At 30.5% G+C, this 22019-nt stretch overlaps 1 protein-coding gene across 1 annotated transcript; it reads left to right on the forward strand.

Moving 5' to 3' along the window:
• Positions 1-2609: 2609 nt before the first annotated feature.
• On the forward strand, positions 2610-3802 carry LOC111304060 (zinc finger protein 3-like). Its single transcript, XM_022900575.2, has one exon. The coding sequence runs from the start codon at positions 2715-2717 to the stop codon at positions 3522-3524; it is 810 nt and encodes a 269-aa protein (XP_022756310.1). The 5' UTR covers positions 2610-2714; the 3' UTR covers positions 3525-3802.
• The last annotated feature ends 18217 nt before the right edge of the window (positions 3803-22019 follow it).

Genomic DNA, 22019 nt, shown 5'->3' on the forward strand with positions numbered 1-22019 from the left:
TTGACTTATTTATTTATTTATTCTCAATTTCAATTTATGATCCCTCTCAAAAGGATGCCCAATGGGCAATAATTCAGCTTTACTGTTCTGTTATAGCTAAATGCTTTTTTGCACATAATATGTTTTCAACTTTAACCGTACGTGGCGAAAACAGTACAAAAATCTTGCGCCAACAAGATAATGTAAGGTCAATTACCAATGAAATTCTCTTTCAAAAGTCCTGTTTTCCACTAAAAAACAGCCAGTTATGTGTACATTCTCTTGTCCTAAAGTGATTTGGCTTCTTGATTTCAAACACACACTTTCTTGACCATAACAGGAAATGAAATATGAATAAAATATAGCTTCATTATTGATGAAGATATTTTCTGATAATGGATTGGAAACATTATTTTGAATTCCTAATTTTATGTATACCCTAATAAAATGATGAAATATTAAAGAAGATTATTAATAAGCAACTTGGCTGTGTTATGCATTTCTGACATGTCATAACAGGGAGAGGGGAGAAAAAGAAAATGAGTAAAATCAAAGTATATCATGGAATTGAGAGAGCCCAAGAAGAAAGGATTATGTTGTCCACTTCAAAAGTATTTGATGATCTCTTTAGATAATTGATGTGGAAGTGATGTTCTTTTAGGTTCTCAAAAATGTAGACTTGGAAAAGCTAGACAGAGAGATCTTAGAAAGAGATCCGGTTGAATTTGATTAGACAAGTAATTGCCTATAATAAAATCATGTGGGTTGTTTGCATTTGCATAAGCCAACGAAAGTGAAATGTTCAAATCCACTCATGCCCCCATTTTCTTTTCTGTCAAAACCGATCGATGTCCCTTGTGGGGTTAGGATTGGATGACATTTAGTTGGCGAAAATGACGTTTGCTTTGTCATAATAATTTGTATAAGTAAAAGCTAAGATTATGCTTATCTCAAGGGTTAATCCTTTGAGATTTGTTCATCTTAAACTAATAATTATACTGCATAGGATGGCACTATCATAGCATAAGGGCTCCACATCAGCTTCACCATTTCTTTGTCGGCCATTTGTCACTGACCCCACCACTTAATTTCCTCCATATACGACAAATTGAGTTAGATTTTGACATGCAGGATTACCATCTGAATGAGGAAATTCTTTCCGGTTTACATGTCACCCCTAAGTGGCCTTTGACATCTTATGCCTCTAAAAAAGATGTTTCTTCTACTTGTATCATGTGCAGCATAAAAAATAATTGTGGTGGAAATATTTTACACATGCAAAATGCTAATGAATTCAAAATTCCTCAAATTGCTACTAAATTATTTGAAGGGGAAGCTAACATATATGCAAATGCCATCTCGATCCAATGAATTTTAACTATTGTACTTTTCAGGAGTTGATTATGAGATCGTTTTCCTGTTTTCACCTCCTGTTGATAGTAAACTTAGTTTGAAAACCCTTTTTTTTTTCAAGACAAGTACTTGAACCCGATTGCTTTCTCTCTGTGAGTCAAGTCCACCGAGATTTTTCATCTCTTTGGCAGTCTGGTACAGTTTCTAGCTTCTAAATTTTTATCGGATAAGAAATATTTTTCATGTAAATATTTAAGCATTTACTGTACAATTATGATATTTTGATTCTATATATATATATATATTTACGCAATTCGGATCTACTTGCTAGCTTCAGCTGATAGACACATGTATTAACATTATTTCAATTTAGTGGCGACTACGACCAATCACACGTTAAACAACAACCATTGAACTTAGATTTTCGAATAAATGTATTGAAAACAGACAGTTTCTTGGATTAATAAAATATATATTACGATATATTTTATTTTAATTTAAAAGATTAAATAATTTATTTATTTTTAAAATTTTTTTAAAAAAATTAATAAAAATAAAATACCATATTATTTTATATCCACTCAAATAATCAAGTCATGTCCTTAAACTAAACCCATAATCATGATTCGGGAGACCCACCGATGCGCCAATTAGCGTTCCATCAAATCACCGAACATTTTCCCTATGTAGGCACTCGTGTTTGTGCGTTTGTTCCATTAATTATTGAATAGAGTATGGAAAGAGTTGGGCAAAAAATCCAAGAAATTAGAAAAGTAAAGCCCCACAAAAGGTGTAGAGGTGCACGCTCAAAGTAACAGGCTGGGGACATGGTGCCCCTGCTTGACGGAGTTGAAGCACATAGGAGAACTGTGTCGTCTACAATACAAAGAGGTCAGATTGTCTCCCCATGATTTGGCACTTTTGACACTCAAAAGCATAATATTAAAAAAAAAAAAAACTCTAGCATGTACCTGATAGTTTTGCAGGACTTTTGGTACCTGAAAAATGTGTATCCCTTGGACAGGTATAGCTTGTACTAATCAAACAAGGACTAGTATAGTGATCAAATATAGGAAGAAACTAGATATCTGTTGGAATGGATAGAAACAAGTACATGCCATGGTGGAGTTCCAATTAAAGCAAGCTTTCGAGTGAGTGATAAAGAAACATACCAATGTCTTTTTATAAAGGAAAAATATACTGTAAGGCATATAGTGCATCAGGCCTTATTCAATATTCCATATATAGGCATAATATTAGCACACAAAAGCATTTGGTTCCCTTCAACAAAAAAAGATTTTATTTTTTTATGCTGTCAACAAAACATTTCATCGTTTACCAACAAAGGTGAGTGTGAGACTCAAAAAAACTTCCTCTTTCCTATGGAATCTCTGAGGAAAGAACCTAGTCCCTCTGAGAGCACCTCGTGCATCGTTTCAACACCAGAGGCCCCTCCAGGTCCAGATGAAGTACTCACAGATCGTGAACGAGAGGCAAAGCCCTGTCTCCAACTAGATCTAAATCTAACTACAAGTGATTGTGATCGTGGGTTCAATCTAGAACTCAATCTTATTGATTCCTTGAACACAGGTTCATTTGACAGTACCGCACCAGAAACTCCCCGACCTACAGATGGTGAGCAACGAGTTTTCTCATGCAACTATTGCCAAAGAAAATTCTACAGTTCACAAGCTCTTGGAGGACACCAAAATGCCCACAAGAGAGAGAGGACTCTAGCAAAAAGAGGACAAAGGATGGGAGCTCATATAGCCGCTGCCTCAGCTACAGCTTTTGGGCACCCCTATTTTCATCACAACCACTATTCTAGCTTGGCTTCTCTTCCACTACACGGTGCATATAATAGATCTCTGGGAATTCAGGTGCATTCAATGATCCATAAACCTTCTCATATTTCTTCGTCAACTGGCTTTGGAAATGTGTATGGACACCATAGTTGGTCAAGGCCTCCTATAGACCAACAGCCGGCAATAGGAAAGTTGTCGATGGAGAATTCCCATGCAATTGCAACAGGAGCAACCTCTCGAGCAAGTGTCGGTAGGTTCAACATAATGCGGAAGATGATGGGTTCTCCAGCTGATGAGATGATTAGCAATTGTTGGTGGTCAGGTGGTGCTAGTATGAAGACTAGGCAGGAGGAGATACAGAAGGTTGACCTATCTCTCAAGCTCTAATTGGGTATTACTTTTAAGAACATATATATATATTTTTCTCATTAAGATATTGTTTACTCTTATTTTCTTTGGAAGTAATTGTTATGTATAAATCATAGAGAAGTTTTGGAAGATTTTTGTTTTTTTTAACTTGGAAGTACCGTTAATCCGTTTCTCCGATATTCTTTCTCAAATACTTTGAACTAGGAAGTTTGTGTTGGTTCAGAGGGAATTTTTCCAATTTAAGGTGTCCAGGATTTTACACTCAATGCACAAAAACTTTGGCCTTTTAATCCCAGGCCGGTCTTCAAATTGACAGGTAAATAATTACCAGAATTTACTCATGAAGTCTTGGTCTATTCCTATAAGCCAATCGATATTCACTTTATAATAAATAAATACTAAACAAGAAATCTTGCAATAATTACATTGAATCTTGCAAGAAATCTTGCATAAATAGTACTAAAACTTTTTTTTTTTGTCAAAGAAGTTTCAAAGATTAGTTGATTTTATAGGATTCAAATACTGTAAAATTTAGATTTAGATGGGAATCCCATCATCAACAATTTTTTTGATGAATTATTTATAAATTCAGTGAAGTTATCTCCGAAACTTACCATCTTCTCTAATCTTGGAATGAAAAAATTTACTCTGACCTTAATCCTTTATGCATAAAGAAATAAAACAAAACCCAAATTTTTTATTCTCCACACCCAAAACAAAGAGAAAGGGGGGATAATTTCTTAGGGCTTTTAATTTAATTTTGTTGAGAGCATATATATATATATATATTTTCCCTTTTGAGGTATCTATGGATATAATCAAGTTATCCTGAATCAATACAGTAAAAATTTTGAGCTTTATTTAAAACTCGAGACTTTGATCAAAATTTTTTAACTTAAATTTAACTTAAAATAAAATTTTAATTACTCAAATTTATTCGATGAAATTTATTTATTAAATTTAAATAAAATTAAAATTTTTTTATTGATTTAAAGCTTGAACTCAAATTGAAATTTTTGACAAATATCTTATATAAATTAAATCACATAAAAAAATTATATTTTTACAAATCCTAAGCATAAATCTATTGAGTTAAAAAAAAAAAGTGCCGATCAATTTAAAAACTAATACAACAACACTATTATCAGCATCAAAATACGACACCAGTATCATAAATCCTATAACTAATATGAAGGAAATGGCTATTATTAATGTTTTCTGCTTTTGTTTCACCTTCCTCTGGATGTGACATGCAGATTTAAAGGAAAATTTTATCATTTAGCAATATATCGAAATTTGCTAACAAAGCAAAAAAAAAAAAAAAAATTCCAGGTAGCAAAAACCCCGAATCCACAAGGCCCAGAAACAGAATTGCCACAAAACCCTAACATAATCAACAATTTCGCCATTCATCTGTCATAATAATATCCCAAAATAAAAGAACCTTTTTCCATGAGATTCACATTTTTGTAAAAACTCCATAAGTTGATCATCAAAATGGTGATAACATGGTAGGTGGGTCCAAATTCCAAATCATGTAAGTAAAAATCAGAAAGGAAAAAAGCAATCAAGATAAAGAAAGTAGAAATAATAAGAAAGAGAAATAACAAAGGAAAAAAAGAGTGTGTGGATGTGTCTCTAACTCAAAAGACTTCCAAACATATAAGATGACCAAACTCGAACAGGGTTTGGTCTATTTTGGCCTATTTGTGTTATGTTTCTGTTTTTTGAAACGGGGCGTTTCTGGTTTGGGATCGAGGGGATGAGAGAGGGAGACTATGCCTGAAAGGAAGGGTGGCTAGCTGGCTGTTGATTCTAGGGCCTCGAAAGAGAGAAAGGAAGGGGTCACCACTAGCCTAGGATAGAGGGAGTGGGAGAGAGATTAAATCAGAAACGGTGGCTGGCCAGATGTTGTTGCTGGGGAGTTGCTGGTGGAATGAGAGAGAGGAAGGCGACGCCGCTGGGGAGTGAGTTTGAGAAAGAGGCTTGGGATCGTGGGGGGAATGAGAGTCTAGGTAAGAAGCAGAGAGTGTCTAAGAGAGAGGCAGAGAGCAGAAGTGACCTTCAGAAAGCTTGGAGTGTCTAGTCTCTGATGGAGTTCCTTAGAACCCGGTAACTGGAGAAAGGGCTAAATTCATCATTCATCACTCTTATCCCGAACGTTGAAAGCAATGTTAGTCTGAGCGACTATAGACCTATTAATCTTATCAACTCCTTTCAGAAAATTCTTGCCAAAATTTTGATAAACAGGATGAAAATTGTCATTGGCAAGCTGGTGAATTATAGAATATCAAATTTAATTATATTGTATATTTATTTGGACACACATAACTGATAAGCAAAAGCAACTATAATTTTATGAAATAATTAGATTTTTCTATTTGCCCTTCTTTTACGGGTGGTTTTTAATGATAAATATTATTAATTAGAAATAAAAAGAGATCTTAGTCAATTTTTATTAAAATTTTAAAAACATCTCCATCAAAAGTTTAACAAGTCAAAAATTTACATAATTATTAAATTACACTAACTTAATAAGATGTGTAAAATACATACATAAATTATTACAATTAATTATTTTGATTTTTATACTTGTTTCATATTATGACTAAATTTATTAATTTATTTTATTAAATTATAAAATCACTAATTAATAGTAGTCCATTTCTTGAAAAATTCTAATATTCTCCCACTTGAGCAATATTAATTAAGTTGTTTGATTTTACGAAAATAATACTTCGAGCTGGTTAATTTTACTTTGATATAGACACAGTTTTAAAATACAATTTAACCTTTGAGATAACATCTTAGATGATCTTATCCAATAAAATCATCTAATTCCAAATCATGGTAACCATTTTACCCCTTATTGACATAAAACCAATCTATGGTTACAAGTACCGATGACTTTATCGACAATAGATTTTCAGTATGATTGTGTAGTAAGAAAATACCTAAATGTGATCTCAATATTTTTTTTTCATTATCAGTCCTTTTGCCGATATCTTTAAACTTGTTAAGAAATCTCAATGGCATTCAGATGTATCTGTATATCTCTTTTTTATCCTCGATGTTACTTTTTGGTATTATTTATACGACTTACCCAAATCATATTAAAGTCTTGCTCAAGATAGATACCAAGTTTTAAGATTTTATAACATGACATGTCAATATGAGATATGTGCATGCAATAATAATCATACATATAAATAACAACTATGATGTCTATTTAAAACAATTGTGTCCACTATACTTGATGATATTTCATGGACTTATTTATGTCAAACTATATCTTATAAGTAATTAGCAATCACATACAATACATTGAACAAAGTAAAGAAACCCAAAACAATAATGATTTCAAAAACAAAATTTACAATGCATCATTACCATAATCAACCCAATAGCTTAACATGTTTTGTTTTTCATACTTATAAATATCCATATTATGAGCTCGGTAATACCATAATCCTTACATAAAGAAAATATGTTATCATTTTATCAAATCACAATGACTCCCTTTGATCTAGTGAATCACAAAATGCTCAAATCAAATTTCAAATAATAAATAAAAAGCACTTTAATAAATGGAGCCATAGAAATATTATGTATTGTAGGCACCAATTTTGTCTTATTTTAACATAAATATAATTTTGTTTATTATTATTATTATTATTAATTGATTAATTAATTAATTAATGAAAAAAGAAGAAGAAAAAGTCAAAAAAAAATTTTTGGTTTCAACTCTAGCAACTGAAATCAAGCTGCCAAAGTGGTTCCTTTTTCTCCCTGACATTGCCTAACTTGGCAGATTGAAATCCGGTGACCAAAGTCATCGAATAGGCCTTCAAATTTTTCATAAAAGATCTCAAAAGATTTGGGACTTGAATCCTGAAGCTTTATAAAAATAGCTGATTTTTGTAAAAAGGCAAATGAGAGAAAAAAAAAAAAAAGGAAGTCTAGGGGTTCTGCGAAAATAAAAACAAAAACAATCATAGTCCTCTTAATGAGGAACCAATAGCAAATACAAAAAGCAAAAATTTAGAAACAAAAAAAAAGAGACCCCTTGAGAATGAAATTCTCAATCTATGAGGTTTGAAATTTTTTTTGAAAAATTTAAGTTTCAAAGAGTGTTAAGAAAACAAAAAAGATCAATTTGGGATTTTTTTGGAAATTTTTGAAAATAATTTTGGTCGTTGGATTCTGAAAAATTTTGAATTTTCCAACGATCGAAATCTGGATTCATCGTCGAAATCTGGGAAAATTTGAACTTTCTAGCACTAGTTGAAGATTTCGGCCATTAGTGCACGACGACGACTGACTGGAATCTGGGTTACCATGGCAGCCAGCGAGAAAGACTAGGTTTTTAGAGAGAAAGGCTTTTTGGTAGATAGAAAGAGAGATGGGAAAGAAACAATTAAAGAAAAAAATAAAAACAGGCCTTTTATAGGCGTTTCAAAACAATTTCATTTTAGGTGTTTGACTCACGCCTGACCCTCTTAGGATTTGCGCATCAACTTGCACGCCGACCCGACCCGTTTGGCAAGTTTTTCCTTTTTTTTTTCTTTTCATTTTCTATTTTTATTTTATTTTTAAGTTATTTTAAGTTATTTGTTTATTTATTTTTTCTATTGTCTATTTATTTATTTTGTTGATATTATTATTATTATTATTATTGTTATTTTAAAATAAATAAATAAAATGAAAAATAGAACTAAAATAAAAATATGGACTTAAGAAATATAATATACAAAAAAATTAATAATAATAATAATAATAATAATAACTATTTAAGGAAAATAAAATTTTACTGCAAGTACAAAGATTATTTAAATTTCATCAAAGTGTTGGGATAATTTAAAATATAATTTTGGCTAATAATAATAATAATAATTATTATTATAAAATTATAAAAAATAAAAAAATAAGAAAATGATAAATTATTTAAGTGAATCTTTTAAATGTAATTTTTAGAGAAAGCTAAAAGAGTTTGATTTTCTTTAATTATTGTAAGTAAAAATAATTTTTTCGAATTTCACCATAGAGTTGAAAATTTACCATAAAGTTGGAATAATCTAAAATTATTTTTACTAGAACAAAGGTTTATTTAAACAATGTAAAATAATAACAAAAAATAAAAATGAAATAATAATAATAATAATAATTGATATTTTGAATAAATATTTTTAAAAGATGTAGAAAATTAAAAAAGTTCAATTTTCTTTGATACAAGTAAAAAATTAATATTTTTTAGATTTTGCTGGTGAGTCGGGATAATATAAAATTTTTTAAATAATATAATAAAAAAGATAAAAACAATAAACAATAAAAATAAAAATAATCACAACAAAATTAATTAATTGATTAATTAAATCACTTAATTATCATAAAAAATTATTTTTATTTAGGATCTCTTCAAAAAGTTGAGATGATCTTAGAACTTATTCAAAATTTTTAGGTTTTCATCAAAGAGTTGGGATAATCCTAAAATTTATTTAATAAATTTTGAAAACTCACAAAAGAGTTAGGATGTTCCTAAAATCATTTTATTTATGGTGAGATTTTGAGAATTTTGTGAATGGTCAATTTTCTCGAAATATTTATCTAAATAAAGATTTTTTATAAATTTCACCAAAGTATTGGAGAATTTATAAAATACAGAATAATAATAATAATGTCAATTTCACAACAAAGAAGTATTTTTTATAAATAAATTTTAGGAAATTAAATTTAAATATAAAAAAAGATCACATTATCAAAATTAAAGTATTACACATATTTAATTGATACTGTTGTTCGAACGGGTGACATAAGAGTGCTAATATTTTTCTCACTGATAATCGTACTCCCCAACCTAACCTTGAAATAGACCTAAACTTCTTTTGATAAATCTTAATTAATTTTAAGATTTTTAATAAAATATGATATTTTGGGTGGCTAATCATGCCATACAAAAAGATTGGTGGCGACATTGAAAATTTTTACCAAATTTAGCGATCGCGTCCCTTTAGATGAAAAATCGTTATGACAACTTGGTGACTCACTAGGGACACTTGAGTGTCAAGCCAAAAATTAAACATGCGACATCCAAAGTTTGATTTTATGGTCTTTTTTATATTTAATTTTAATTTCTTATCTCATCTTAGAATAAAAATAAGAAAAAAAAGAAAAATTGATGGATTTATCTAGTTTTACTATGTTATTTTATTTGTATATTGTTGTTAATTATATTGTTTCTGTTACTTTAATTAATAATTGTTACATTCCTTCACACACACGTATATTTGCATTCATGCATAAGCTCTATACCTGGGCTACCAAATCTATCCATTTTTAAGAGGTAGTAGAATACTTACACTTTCATGAGGTTATAATGCCTCTGCTTGGGCTAGCGAAATACTTTCACTCAAGTTGAATCTTTTTTGTAAGTAGCCTGTTATGGGTGAGGATCGGGGTCCTTAATAGTCCAGAGTGGATGACAGTGATGATCAATTTGAGAATCTTTTTAACCTATGTTAATTACCAAACCATGCATATAGTGAACCTTAAGAAACTAACCTTAGATAGGGCCATACCATTTTTTGTAAATTGTACCCTAAATTAGGACAATCAGGGAATATTTATTATAATATGATTACTAACCCTATTTTGTTTTGCTCTCATTTTGTTTCATGATCATGCATCGTCATAAACACTTGCATACAAGATGTGCTTGTTAATATGCTAATATCAGTTAGAAGATTTTCAATCTTGCTTTCGAAACACCATCATAATGTTCTCAGCTTTGAAGCTCACTGTGTGTGAAGAGATCAATATAGTGATAACTCTATCATTAGAAGCCCAAAATTGAATGGGAAACTGTCTGAAAGAATCTGAACAAGAAATTTTGCTTGAAGAAATCAAATTGGGACTTCAACAAAATGACATCTCTGAGTTGGTCGAGATTTGGTACCGTGTAACAACTCCTAGAAAGATGGCTTTTGAGGAAAAATACAGTCATATTGCTTCACTCTTTTGGTGTCTATGAAAAATCAGTTGCTAAGAGCTTTAGTTCAATTTTGGGACCTTGCATACAAATGTTTCATATTTAACGAGATAGATATGACCCCGACGATTGAAGAGTATATGACATTGTTATGGTTGCATTTTTCCAATCCAGATAAAATCTATTGGTGAGGTCAAAAACTTGGATCTCAAAAAAAAATTTCCTATATGATGAGGTCTCCACTCAAAATGTGAACTCATTTATCCAAACAAAAGGCAAAAGTGATTGCATCCTGTGTGAAATCTTACATGATTACATCATCAAACACTTAAAGGATGAACGAGGCATGAGAATGATAGCTTTGGTAATTTATGGCTTGATTATTTTCCCGAAAGTCTTGGGGCATATCAAGTTATCAATAATTGATTTCTTTTAGCAAGTGGACAACAAAATCAATCTTGTTCCTTTTATACTAGCATAAATATTTAGATCATTGAATCATTGTCGAAGAAGAGAATAACACTTTATAAGGTATGCACAATTACTCTACATTTGGGAAAAAAGTCATCTTCAACATCTTATGGGTAAATTTCATCCTACTTATAGCAATAAAAGTAGGCAAATTAAAGAATGTTGCAATATTGAGTGGCCATAATCAAAAACCAAGGAAGAATGGGTATTGACTTTGCAAAATCTTGTCAATACTTAAGTTATATAAAGAGCTATATGGATGCCATGAGAAGTCATGTTGTACAAGTGTGGTGACAAGCCATGGGTTCCACTTTTAGGACCACTAGGAGGTATAAGCTATGCTTCAACAATGGTTCGTCGACAATTAGGATCAGAGCAATTCGTTTCAATGACTCATGGGTTTAGGAATTAGAATTCTCTTTCGGAGAGCCAAGATTTCTAAGAAATGTGAAAGAGATTATCAAAGAATGAAAGCAAACTCGAAGAGTGGATCGTGGATGATATACAAATAAAGCTACACCTGAATATCTAACATGGAAGAGTCAACATGTCACAAGTAAAGTTGGTCTTAAAGAAGAGAAACCATGCCACCAAGAAGATGCCCATTGTAAAAAGAGCCCAAAAGACATGAAGATTATGAAGTGTAAATTTGAAGAAGAAAAAAATATGGGAGCTTGAAAAGAAGAGGCTTTAGCATAAGATTAATGAGTGGAAAGATAAGATTGATAAGAGTGGAGCAAAATCTTGAAAGCCTGAAAGAGAACAAGAAGAGATTTTTGAAAGCTACCATAAGTCTATCACTTCAATGATCACAGAGCTTGAATAATTCAGAAAGAACGTAACACAGCTTTGGTCTAATTTACTATCCGAGAAAAAAGAGCTTAGTCAGTCTATGAAAGAAAAAAAGATACTACAAGGTCTTATAGAGGACTTGAAACAGCAAATGCATTATCAATGTGAAGCCATTCAAGTTTTGAGAGAAGAACAAGATCAATTTGAACATAGAGCACAGTATTGGAAAAAAGACTATCAATTGAAAGAATCTCAAGCCATTTACCTAGTAGAATAGATAAGAAAAGTCAGCTTTAAAGCAAGAGACATGGCTTAAGAAGCTAAACAAGTAAATGAAGAAGTTTACCTAGAATAGCACATCCAATGCTTAACCAATTTTCTAAATAATACTTATAAGCAGTTCAAGCATATAGGGCACTTCTTTTAAAAATTTTAATATTGTAATGAAAGAAATATTCAGTTGGAATAAAGTGATGTTATGATATGGTGGTTCAAGTTCAGTCTTAAAATCTTTTGCAAATATTGGATATATAACAAGCACATCTTTTGCATTCATGCATTCATGCATCATATGTGTGTTCCATTTAAAAATACATCATGACAAAAAGAAAGAGTCCTCAAAATAATAAATCTCAAAGAGTTTCCCTTAACTCGATCAAGTGCAAAAATAGTTAGGCCATCAAAAAATATAGATCAGACCACTCATCATCATTACAACACTTGTTCATAAGTCAGAATAATGGAAAACGAGAAGCATATAGAATGGAAAGGATGGAAAAAGTTCAATATGATATGCAAGAGCAAATAATTAGGTCTCAACAAGAGTTTATAGAACAAGTGACTAGGTTTTAAGAAGAGACTCGAAAAAAAATTGCTAAAATGATGGACATGATAAGGAAAATGACTAAGGGGAAAAGGGTAGCTGAAAAAGTATCCACTGAAAAAGAGCCTCAAGTCCAAAAAAAATCAATAACAAGGAAGATTCATTATATCCACTAGGGTTTACCCCACTCTATGCTCAAACCTCTCATTAAGTGCCTTCACAAATGACACAACCTAAAAGGTAGCCATATGCTCAGTTTAATTTACCTCCATTCACGGTTCAACTATATAGTCAATGACATGTTGGTTTAAACATTAGGGCAAATCATGTTGAGCCCATTATGGTCCCAGATTTAGATGACCCAAGAGCACAGGTGAAATTAAAAAAAAATATGTATGAATAATCTGAGAATACAAAGGTACAGTAAAAGTTAGATCTCTTAGAAAAAAGGTTGTGAGCTATTGAGGGTGTAAATATTTTTGGCATAATTGATGCCAGTGAACTCAGTTTGGTTCTAGATTTGGTAATCCTACCAAAGTTTAAAGTACTAAAATTTGAAAAATATGATGGAATCAAATACCCTCAGGCACATATCACTATGTTCTGCCAAAAAATAATTGGGCATACAAGCAATGTCAAGTTGCTTATCCATTGTTTTTAAGATAGTCTTACCAAATCAGCTACCATATGGTATATTCAATTGGATAAAAGTCATATTTATTCATGAAAAGATCTGGTCAAAGAATTTATTACTCAATATAAGCATGTCACAGACATGGCTCTAGATAGACTGTCTTGCAAAACATGAAAAAAAAGCTAACAAAAATTTTAAAGAATATGTCCAGAAATGGCGAGATCTTGTCACTCAGGTTCAACCTTTTCTCACCGAGAAAGAAACAACTATTTTATTCATTAATACTCTTTGAGCCCCATACTATGACAGGCTTATTTGTCATGCCACGAAAAATTTTACTGATATGGTTATTACGAGTGAGATAATAGAAAATACCATTAAAAATGAAAAGATCGATAGAGGTGATGTTTCTAGATAAAAAAAAAAAAAGATGACCATCCAAGAAAAAAGAAACAAAAGTGTAAGCTATCACTACTGAAAAATAAAAATCAAGACCTTTTATCCCATACTGCTCATGTTTTATGTACCAATTATCTTACCCAACCATTTCTAACATTTCTCAAAACCCATACCATTACCAATCAGTGCAACCCAGACACATACTTTTCAAGCCAATATTCATCCTTAATCACCTTCACCATGACTTTTCCCTCAATCAAACACCACAGACTTTAATCGAAAGAAACCTCAAAATAATCGAGAGCAACAACAATTTGATCTAATTTCTATGACTTACATGGAATTGTTCCCTCAGTTATTCCAGAAACACTTGGTAGCCCAACAACCCATAGAGTCTTTAAAACCTCCATATCCGAAGTAGTATGATCCTAAAACTTCTTATGACTATCATTATGGAATTTAGGTTGACTCTATAAAAAATTGTACAGCTTTCAAACATAGGGTGCAAAGTCTAATTAATAACAAAATTTTAAATATCACAACCAAGGCTGAACCAAGTGTGAAGGCCAATCCGTTACCTAATCATGGTAGGGGATCAATAAATGCTTTAAATAGTGAAATAACTTAGAATATTAAAAGAAAAGTATGCGAGATCAGAACCCTTATGGATCAAATATTTGTTGCCCATGTGAAAGCTAATATGATTCATCCAATACTTGAAAACTCAGATAATGGGAATTTCACATATAATTCTGATCACATTTCTGAATTCCACATGGGATGGTTGGTCATTCGCTTCAAGATTATGAAGCATTTCGATAGGAATTATAGAGAATGATGGATTTTTCCCTGCTCAAATTTTATGAAGAACATGAAAAAAGTTTAGTGAAAGTTATGACGGAAGATTCATCCATAAATAGGCCTTATCAAATGAATTTTGAACCTGTTACCATTTTTTATAAAGGAAAACAAGTGTTAAGGTTTATAAGCTAGTTCATATGAATTTTGAGCCTGTCATAAACTTTTATGATGAAAAATTATGTGTTAAAATTGATGAACCAGTTTGTACAACTATGCCAAAGGTGATAATTAAGGTCCCTAGTTGTACAAATTTGATAAAGCAGTCCCTTAAAAGTATGATTATACTATCATATCACAAGGTTTGGATAATGGTTCTCTTTAATATGGCTCATGTGATGTAAGTACAGCAAACATAAATGGCATAAAGGGCATAACTCGAAGTAGGCGGTGCTATAACCTAAAAGCACTTGAGAAAGCATGAAAAAAAAAAGCAAAAAAAAGAGAGACAAGCGTAGAAAATAAGGATAGACCACCTAACAATCAAGAAACTCACCCAGCCCTAATCCTAAGCTGAAAATGTAGAATGAAGCTATAGAAAGAAAAGCTTGTGAGTTTTTGAAACTTATTAAGTATAATGAATATAGTATGGTGGGGCAATTAAATCATTTACCAGCTCAGATTTTTATGCTCTCGTTGTTGTTAAATTTTGAGTCTCATAGAAATGCCTTGCTCAAAGTACTTAATAAGGCTTATGTAGCTCATAATATATCTTTGGAGAAACTTGATTGCATAGTGAAAAACATCATAGTGGGAAATTTTATATCGTTTAGCGATGATGAGATTCCACCGGGTGGTAGAGGCAATGCTAAGGCCTTACTTATCTCTACTAGCATTGATAATGAATCCTCTTGGAATGCCATGCCCATGACTACATTATCTAGATTACCAATCGACATATCTTACATGAAAATGAGTTATATGACAGTGACGGTTTTTGATAGGACTCGTCATGAAGTGATAGGCGATATTGAGCTGCCAATCCAAATTGGACCATGTACTTTTGATATAATCTTCCAAGTCATGGATATCACTCTTTCCTATAGCTATCTTTTAGAAAGACTATGGATTCACATGACAAGAGCTGTTTCTTCCACTCTGCATTAAAAAGTGAAATTCATAATCAATAAAAAAGTGATCATTGTTGCTGGTAAAAAAGATCTATTGGTGACTAAATTCTTTACTACATTATATGTTGAAGCAGCTAAGGAAGCCCCAGAATATTTTTTCAGATCCTTTGAATTCGTTAATGCAACCTATATGAGTGAAGGATCAAAAGTGCCTATTCTATGTCTATCCAAAGCTTTTAAGATGGCCCTTAAAGAAATGGTAAGAAAAGAACAGCAAGTGTGGGCTAACTTGTAAGGGATGCAATGACCATGGATGATGCCTAAGAAAGATGATCGATTTGGTCTGGGGTACAAGCCACTTGAAAAAGAAGAATGAAATTCATAGAGGAAAAAAGAGAAAAATGGTTGCCTCATTTTCTAGGGCAAGAGGTCAAAACTAAAGGCCTATCATTTCTTCCCCTCTATGAGACTTTCATCTCAACTAGCTATATCTATCCAGATGTAGTAAGAAACATAGATAAGGGGCTTACACCATCTTTGAAAGATACCTTCGCTAAATTTTTAACAAAAATAATAGATAAAAAAAAAGAGAATGAAGATCCATGTTATCCATAGGTGTATCTAACTCTTTTGATAAAGAACTAAAAAATTAGCATATTGAGGAGCTACCTGTTGTTTTTAAATTTTCTCTAAAGTAGTGTGTTGAACCTAATCTAAATGCTTTGGTTAAAAGCATTAAATGTCTTATGCATGTTTGTTTTCTTATTTTCAATTGAATAAATGACAAACATAGCACATTTGTCCATTCCTTTTGCCTTTTCCATTTCAATTGCTTATATTATTATACATCCCTCTACATTTTATCCATTTCACTTATTTTCAGGTATCCGAATAATGAATGTGAAGATCATCATGACAATATTTCAGGATTTGATTTGAAAATTTTATTTATATTGGTGAACTCGATAATGAAAAAAATGTGGAAGACCATGCAATATCCTTAAAATTATTGAGATTAATGGAACAAGAAAAGAAACAAATCATGCCTCATCAAGAAGACACTATAATTGTCAATTTAAGGGATGAAGAAACTAAAAAAGAGGTTAAGATTTGTATTTTAATGTCATCACTAATAAAAGGAGCTGATAAAGTTACTACATAAATATGTAGATGTATTTGCTTGGTTGTATCAAGATATGCTAGGATTAGATACTAAAATTGTAGTGCATAAGCTACCTTTGAAGCATGAGTACAAACTTGAAATGGAACTTGAAATGTTATTGAAAATAAAGGAAAAAAGAAAAAAGTAATTTGATGCAAGATTCTTAGAAATGGCTAAATATCTCAAATTGGTGGATAATATAGTCCTAGTACCTAAGAAAAATGACAAAGTGAGAATGTGTGTTGATTATCAAGATTTGAATAGAACAAGTCCAAAAGATAATTTTTCATTACCTCACATTGATACTTTAATGGATAATACTGCTAGGCACTCTCTATTTTTATTCATCGATGGATTTTTAGGCTACAATCAAATTAAGATGGCACAAGAAGATATGGAAAAGACTATTTTTATGACATTATGGGGAACATTTTGCTATAAAGCCATGTTTTGTGATTTGAAAAATGCTAGGGTAACTTATTCAAGAGCCATGGTGACTCTGTTCCATGATATGATGTACAAAGAAATAGAGACGTATGTGGATGACATGATTGCCAAATGTCATGAAGAAGAAAATCATGTGACTAATTTTAAAAGGTTATTTAAGAGATTAAGAAAGTTTTAGCTTAAGCTCAATCTAGCTTAATACATTTTTTGTGCAATCTCAAGAAAATTATTGGGATTTATTGTCATTCAAAGAGGAATAGAGGTGGATCCAGATAAGATACATGCCATCCAAGAGCTACCACATCCGCGTAAATAATAAGATGTAAGGGGATTTTTAGGGAGATTAAATTATATCACTCATTTTATTTCCTAACTTACAGCCAAATGTGACCCCATATTCAATATTCTTCGAAAACACGAGTCAGGAGAATAGAATGAAGATTGTTAGATGGCATTTGAAAAAGTTAAAGAATACTTATCAAACCTACTAGTATTAATGCTGCTTGTCCCTGGAAGACCTCTTATCCTATATTGAAAGGTGCATAAAAAATTAATGGGATGTGTTTTGGGGTAACATGATGAAGTAAAAAAAAAAAAGAACAAGTCATCTACTACCTGAGCAAAATGTTTACTGATTACGAGTCTAAGTTCACCATTGGAAAAGATGTGTTATGCACTAGCTTAGATGGCTCATCGGCTCTGACAGTACATGTTGTCTCATACCCCTTGGCTTATTGCAAAACTAGATCGAATCAAGTAACACTTGCCATCTTGTTTTGATTTCCTAAATGAAGGCTCATATGTGGTAAAGAAAGCCTTTTTTGGTGGGGCACTAATCTTGGCAAGAATGCATGTGGATGATTTGCTAAATCCAATCAATGTCGATGCAATAAAAAAGTACTATGCTTAAAAAAGATGAAAAAGAAAAATGAACTGAAAGATATCTGAGTTGAAAACTTGAAAAAGTGGTCTAGATAAAAAAAAAAAAAAAAGGGTAGTGAATAGAATGGGCCAATTCTCAAAATGTGCTAGAATATCTCATTGGTTTTTGGCTAGCTTGGTCTACTATATTTTCAAAAAGTCAAGGGCACCAATCAAGAATTTAAAAAAAAAAAAATCCATTATGATATGAATATACGTTATGTGATTATTTATTTCCTTTGTTATATCTTTTTAAATAACATATGAAACACTTATTCCTTTTACTGAAACAAAATACCTCTTTGTTTATCCTTCCTTTGTCTCTCTCATTAAAAATAGAAATGTGCAATGTGTTATAATTATCATGAAATTAAAAAAAATGATAAGGAACAACAACAAACATGAAAGACACACTTTATTTTGAATAAGATTTAAAAATAACAAAGGTTGGTGAAAAGGAAGGCCTATAAGTCATGAAAGTGGTTAACATTGAACTTGAGAAATGTGAAGAGAAATCTTTTTATTAATCAGTTGCTAGAATGCATGGGAATCAAGAGAAAAACAAAAGAAACAAGCATTGAGAAATTTTAAAGATTAAATAAAAATAAAAAAAGTAAGAATATGGTTTTTTTCATTTGCATCATAAGTGCGTTTGCATCATGATCATCATTCATTGCATGACATGGAAAAATCATGAAAATGTCATTCATGCACACACCTGATACAATAGATATATGGGTCTAAGACAATTTAAGACCAACAAAAAAAAGTTAAAAATAAAAAAGATGTGAACCCTCTATTTAAAAGAATCTTTCAAATACCATTGCCTCATAGATTTTTGAATTTAAAGTTCGTTGCCTCTAGTCAGAGGAGCCTTTTAACATTTAAAGTTTGTTGCCTTTAGTTAAATGAGCCATTTAAAGTTCGTTACCTTTGGTCAGAAAAACCTTTTAAATTTAAAGTTTCATTGCCTTTGGTCAAATGAGCCATTTAAAGTTTTATAGCCTCTGGTCAGATGAGCTTTTTTAATTTTAAGAGCCTTTGGTCAGAGGACTCTATCAAAATTAAGCATGATTTGTAAGACCAAAGGGCATAACCTATAAGTCCTCTCAGCTTTTTTTAATTTAAAATTTGTTGCCTTTGGTTAAATGAGCCATTTAAAGTTCGTTGCCTTTAGCTAGATGAGCCTTTTAACATTTAAAGTTTCATTGCCTCTGGTGAGAGGAGCCTTTTGGATTTAAAGTCCGTTGCCTTTTTAGTTAGAAGAGCCTTTTAACATTTAAAATTTGTTGTCTCTGGTCATAAGAGCTTTTTAACATTTCAAGTTTTATTGCTTATGGTTAAAGGAACCTTCTAAATTTAAAGTTTTATTGCCTCTAGTTAGAGGAGCCTTTTGAATTTAAAGTTTTATAGCCTTTGTTTAGAGGAGCTTTTCAAATTTTCTTACAAAAAAATTTCAAAAAAACCTTTATGTTTAATGTTTGGTTTTTTATGTGTTTGCTCGAACAAAATTGGTATCTTTTTTACTGTGTTTTATTCCCGATTCTTAGAAATATAAATATAATTTTATCCTATTTTAACATAAATATAATTTTGTTTATATTATTATTATTAATAATTAATTAATAAAAAAGAAGAAAAAGTCAAAAAAATAATTTTTGGTTTCAACTGTGGTTGCTGAAATCAAACTGCCAGAGTGATTTTTTTTTCTCCTTGACATTACCTAACTTGGTAGCTTAAAATTCGATGACCAAAAGTCACCAAATAGGCCTCCAAAATTTTCACAAAAGATCCCAAGAGATATAGGATTTGAATCATAGAAGCTTTATAAATAAAGCTGATTTTTGTAAAAGAAAAAATAGGGAGAAAAAAAGGGAAGTCTAAGGGTTCTGCAAAAACAAAAACAATCACAGTCCTCTTAATGAGGAACCAACAGTAAATATTAAAAAAAAAAATTCAGAAACAAGAAAAGAGACCCCTTGAGAATGAAATTCTCAATCTATGAGGTTTGAGATTTTTTTTTTGAAAAATTTAGATTTCAAAGAGTGTTTGGAAAATAAAAAAAATTAGTTTGGGATTTTTTTTTTAGAATTTTTGGAAAGTTTTTTGGGTCATTGGATTTTGAAAAACTTTGAATTTTTTTATGACCTTTGAAGTTTTCGACGACCGAAATCTCATCATCAGAATCTAGGAAACTTTGAACTTTCTGACACTGATTGAAGATTCCAACCATCAATGCATGATGACGATCGACCGAAATCTGGGTTACCACGGTGGCCAAAGAGAAGGGTTGGATTTTTAGAGAGAGAGGCTTTAGAGTAGAGAGATAGAAAGGAAAGAAAAATAAAAAAAAAAAAAGTTGAAAACAAGCCTTTTATAAGCACTTTAAAATGACTTTGTTTTAAGCGTCTAACCCGCACCCTACCCACACAGGATTTACGCAATAACTCGCGTGCCGACCCAACTCGTTTGGCAGGTTTCTCCTTTTTTTTTCTTTTCTTTTTTGTTTTTAATTTTAATTTTAATTTTAAATTATTTTATGTTATTTGTTTATTTATTTTTTCTATTGTCTATTTATTTATTTTGTTGCTATTATTATTATTATTATTATTATTATTATTATTATTATTATTATTATTATTATTATTTTAAAAATAAATAAATAAAATGAAAAACAGAACTAAAATAAAAAATGGACTTAAGAAATATAATATACAAAAAAATTAATAATAATAATAAATATTTAAGAAAAATAAAATTTTATTGCAAGCAAAATAGTTATTTAAATTTCACAAAAATGTTGGGATAATTTAAAATATAATTTTTGCTAATAATAATAATAATAATAAAATTATAAATAAAAGATAAATAAAATAAAAAAATGATAAATTGTTTAAGTGAATCTTTTAAATGTAATTTTTAGAGAAAGCTAAAAGAGTTTAGTTTTCTTTAATTATTGCAAGTAAAAATATTTTTTTAGATTTTGTCATAGAGTTAGAATAATCCAAAATTAATTTTACTAAAACAAAGGTTTATTGAAACAATGTAAAACAATAACAAAATATAAAAATGAAATAACAATAATAATCGATATTTTGGATAAATAGTTTAAAAAATGTAGAAAATTGAAAGAGTTCAATTTTCTTTAATACAAGCAAAAGATTAATTTTTTTTAGATTTTGCCAGTGAATTGGGATAATCTAAAAATTTTTAAATAATATAATAAAAATGATAAAAAAATAATAATAATAAAAAATAATCACAATAAAAATTAATTAATTGATTATTTAAATCCCTTAATTATCATAAAAAATTATTTTTATTTAGAATCTCGTCAAAAAGGTGAGATGGGCCTAGAAGTTGTTCAAAATTTTTAAGATTTTGTCGAAAAGTCAGGATAATCCTAAAATTTGTTTAATAAATTTTGGGAACTCACCAAAGTGTTAGGATGTTCCTAAAATCATTTTATTTATGGTAAGATATTGAGAATTTTGTGAATGATCAATTTTCTTGAAATATTTATCTAAATAAAGATTTTTTATAAATTCCACCAAAGCGTTGGAGAATTTATAGAATACGAAATAATAATAATAATGTTAATTTCACAACTAAGAAATATTTTTTATAAATAAATTTTAGGAAATTAAATTTAAATATAAAAAAACCATATTATCAAAATCAAATGATTACATATGTTTAATTGATACCATTCTTCGAACGGACGATGTAAGGATGTTAATACCTTTCTCACTTATAACCGTACTGCTGGACCTAATCTTGATTTTGCAGACCTAAACTTCTTTTAGTAAATCTTAATTAATTTTAAGATTTTTATTAAAAGATGATACTTTTGGAGGCCAATCACACCCTACAAAAGGATTGGTGGCGACTCTAAAACTTTTCACCAAGTCTAGCGATTAAGTCCTCTTGGACGAAAAATCGTTATGACAT

Source organism: Durio zibethinus, chromosome 13 (assembly GCF_047325235.1).
Source record: "Durio zibethinus cultivar Kanyao isolate XHJ-2024 chromosome 13, ASM4732523v1, whole genome shotgun sequence".
Taxonomy (NCBI): domain Eukaryota; kingdom Viridiplantae; phylum Streptophyta; class Magnoliopsida; order Malvales; family Malvaceae; genus Durio; species Durio zibethinus.

What these genes read in the sequence shown, in the direction of transcription:
- LOC111304060 (XM_022900575.2), top strand. Translation starts at nt 2,715, where the DNA reads ATGGAATCTCTGAGGAAAGAACCTAGTCCCTCTGAGAGCACCTCGTGC.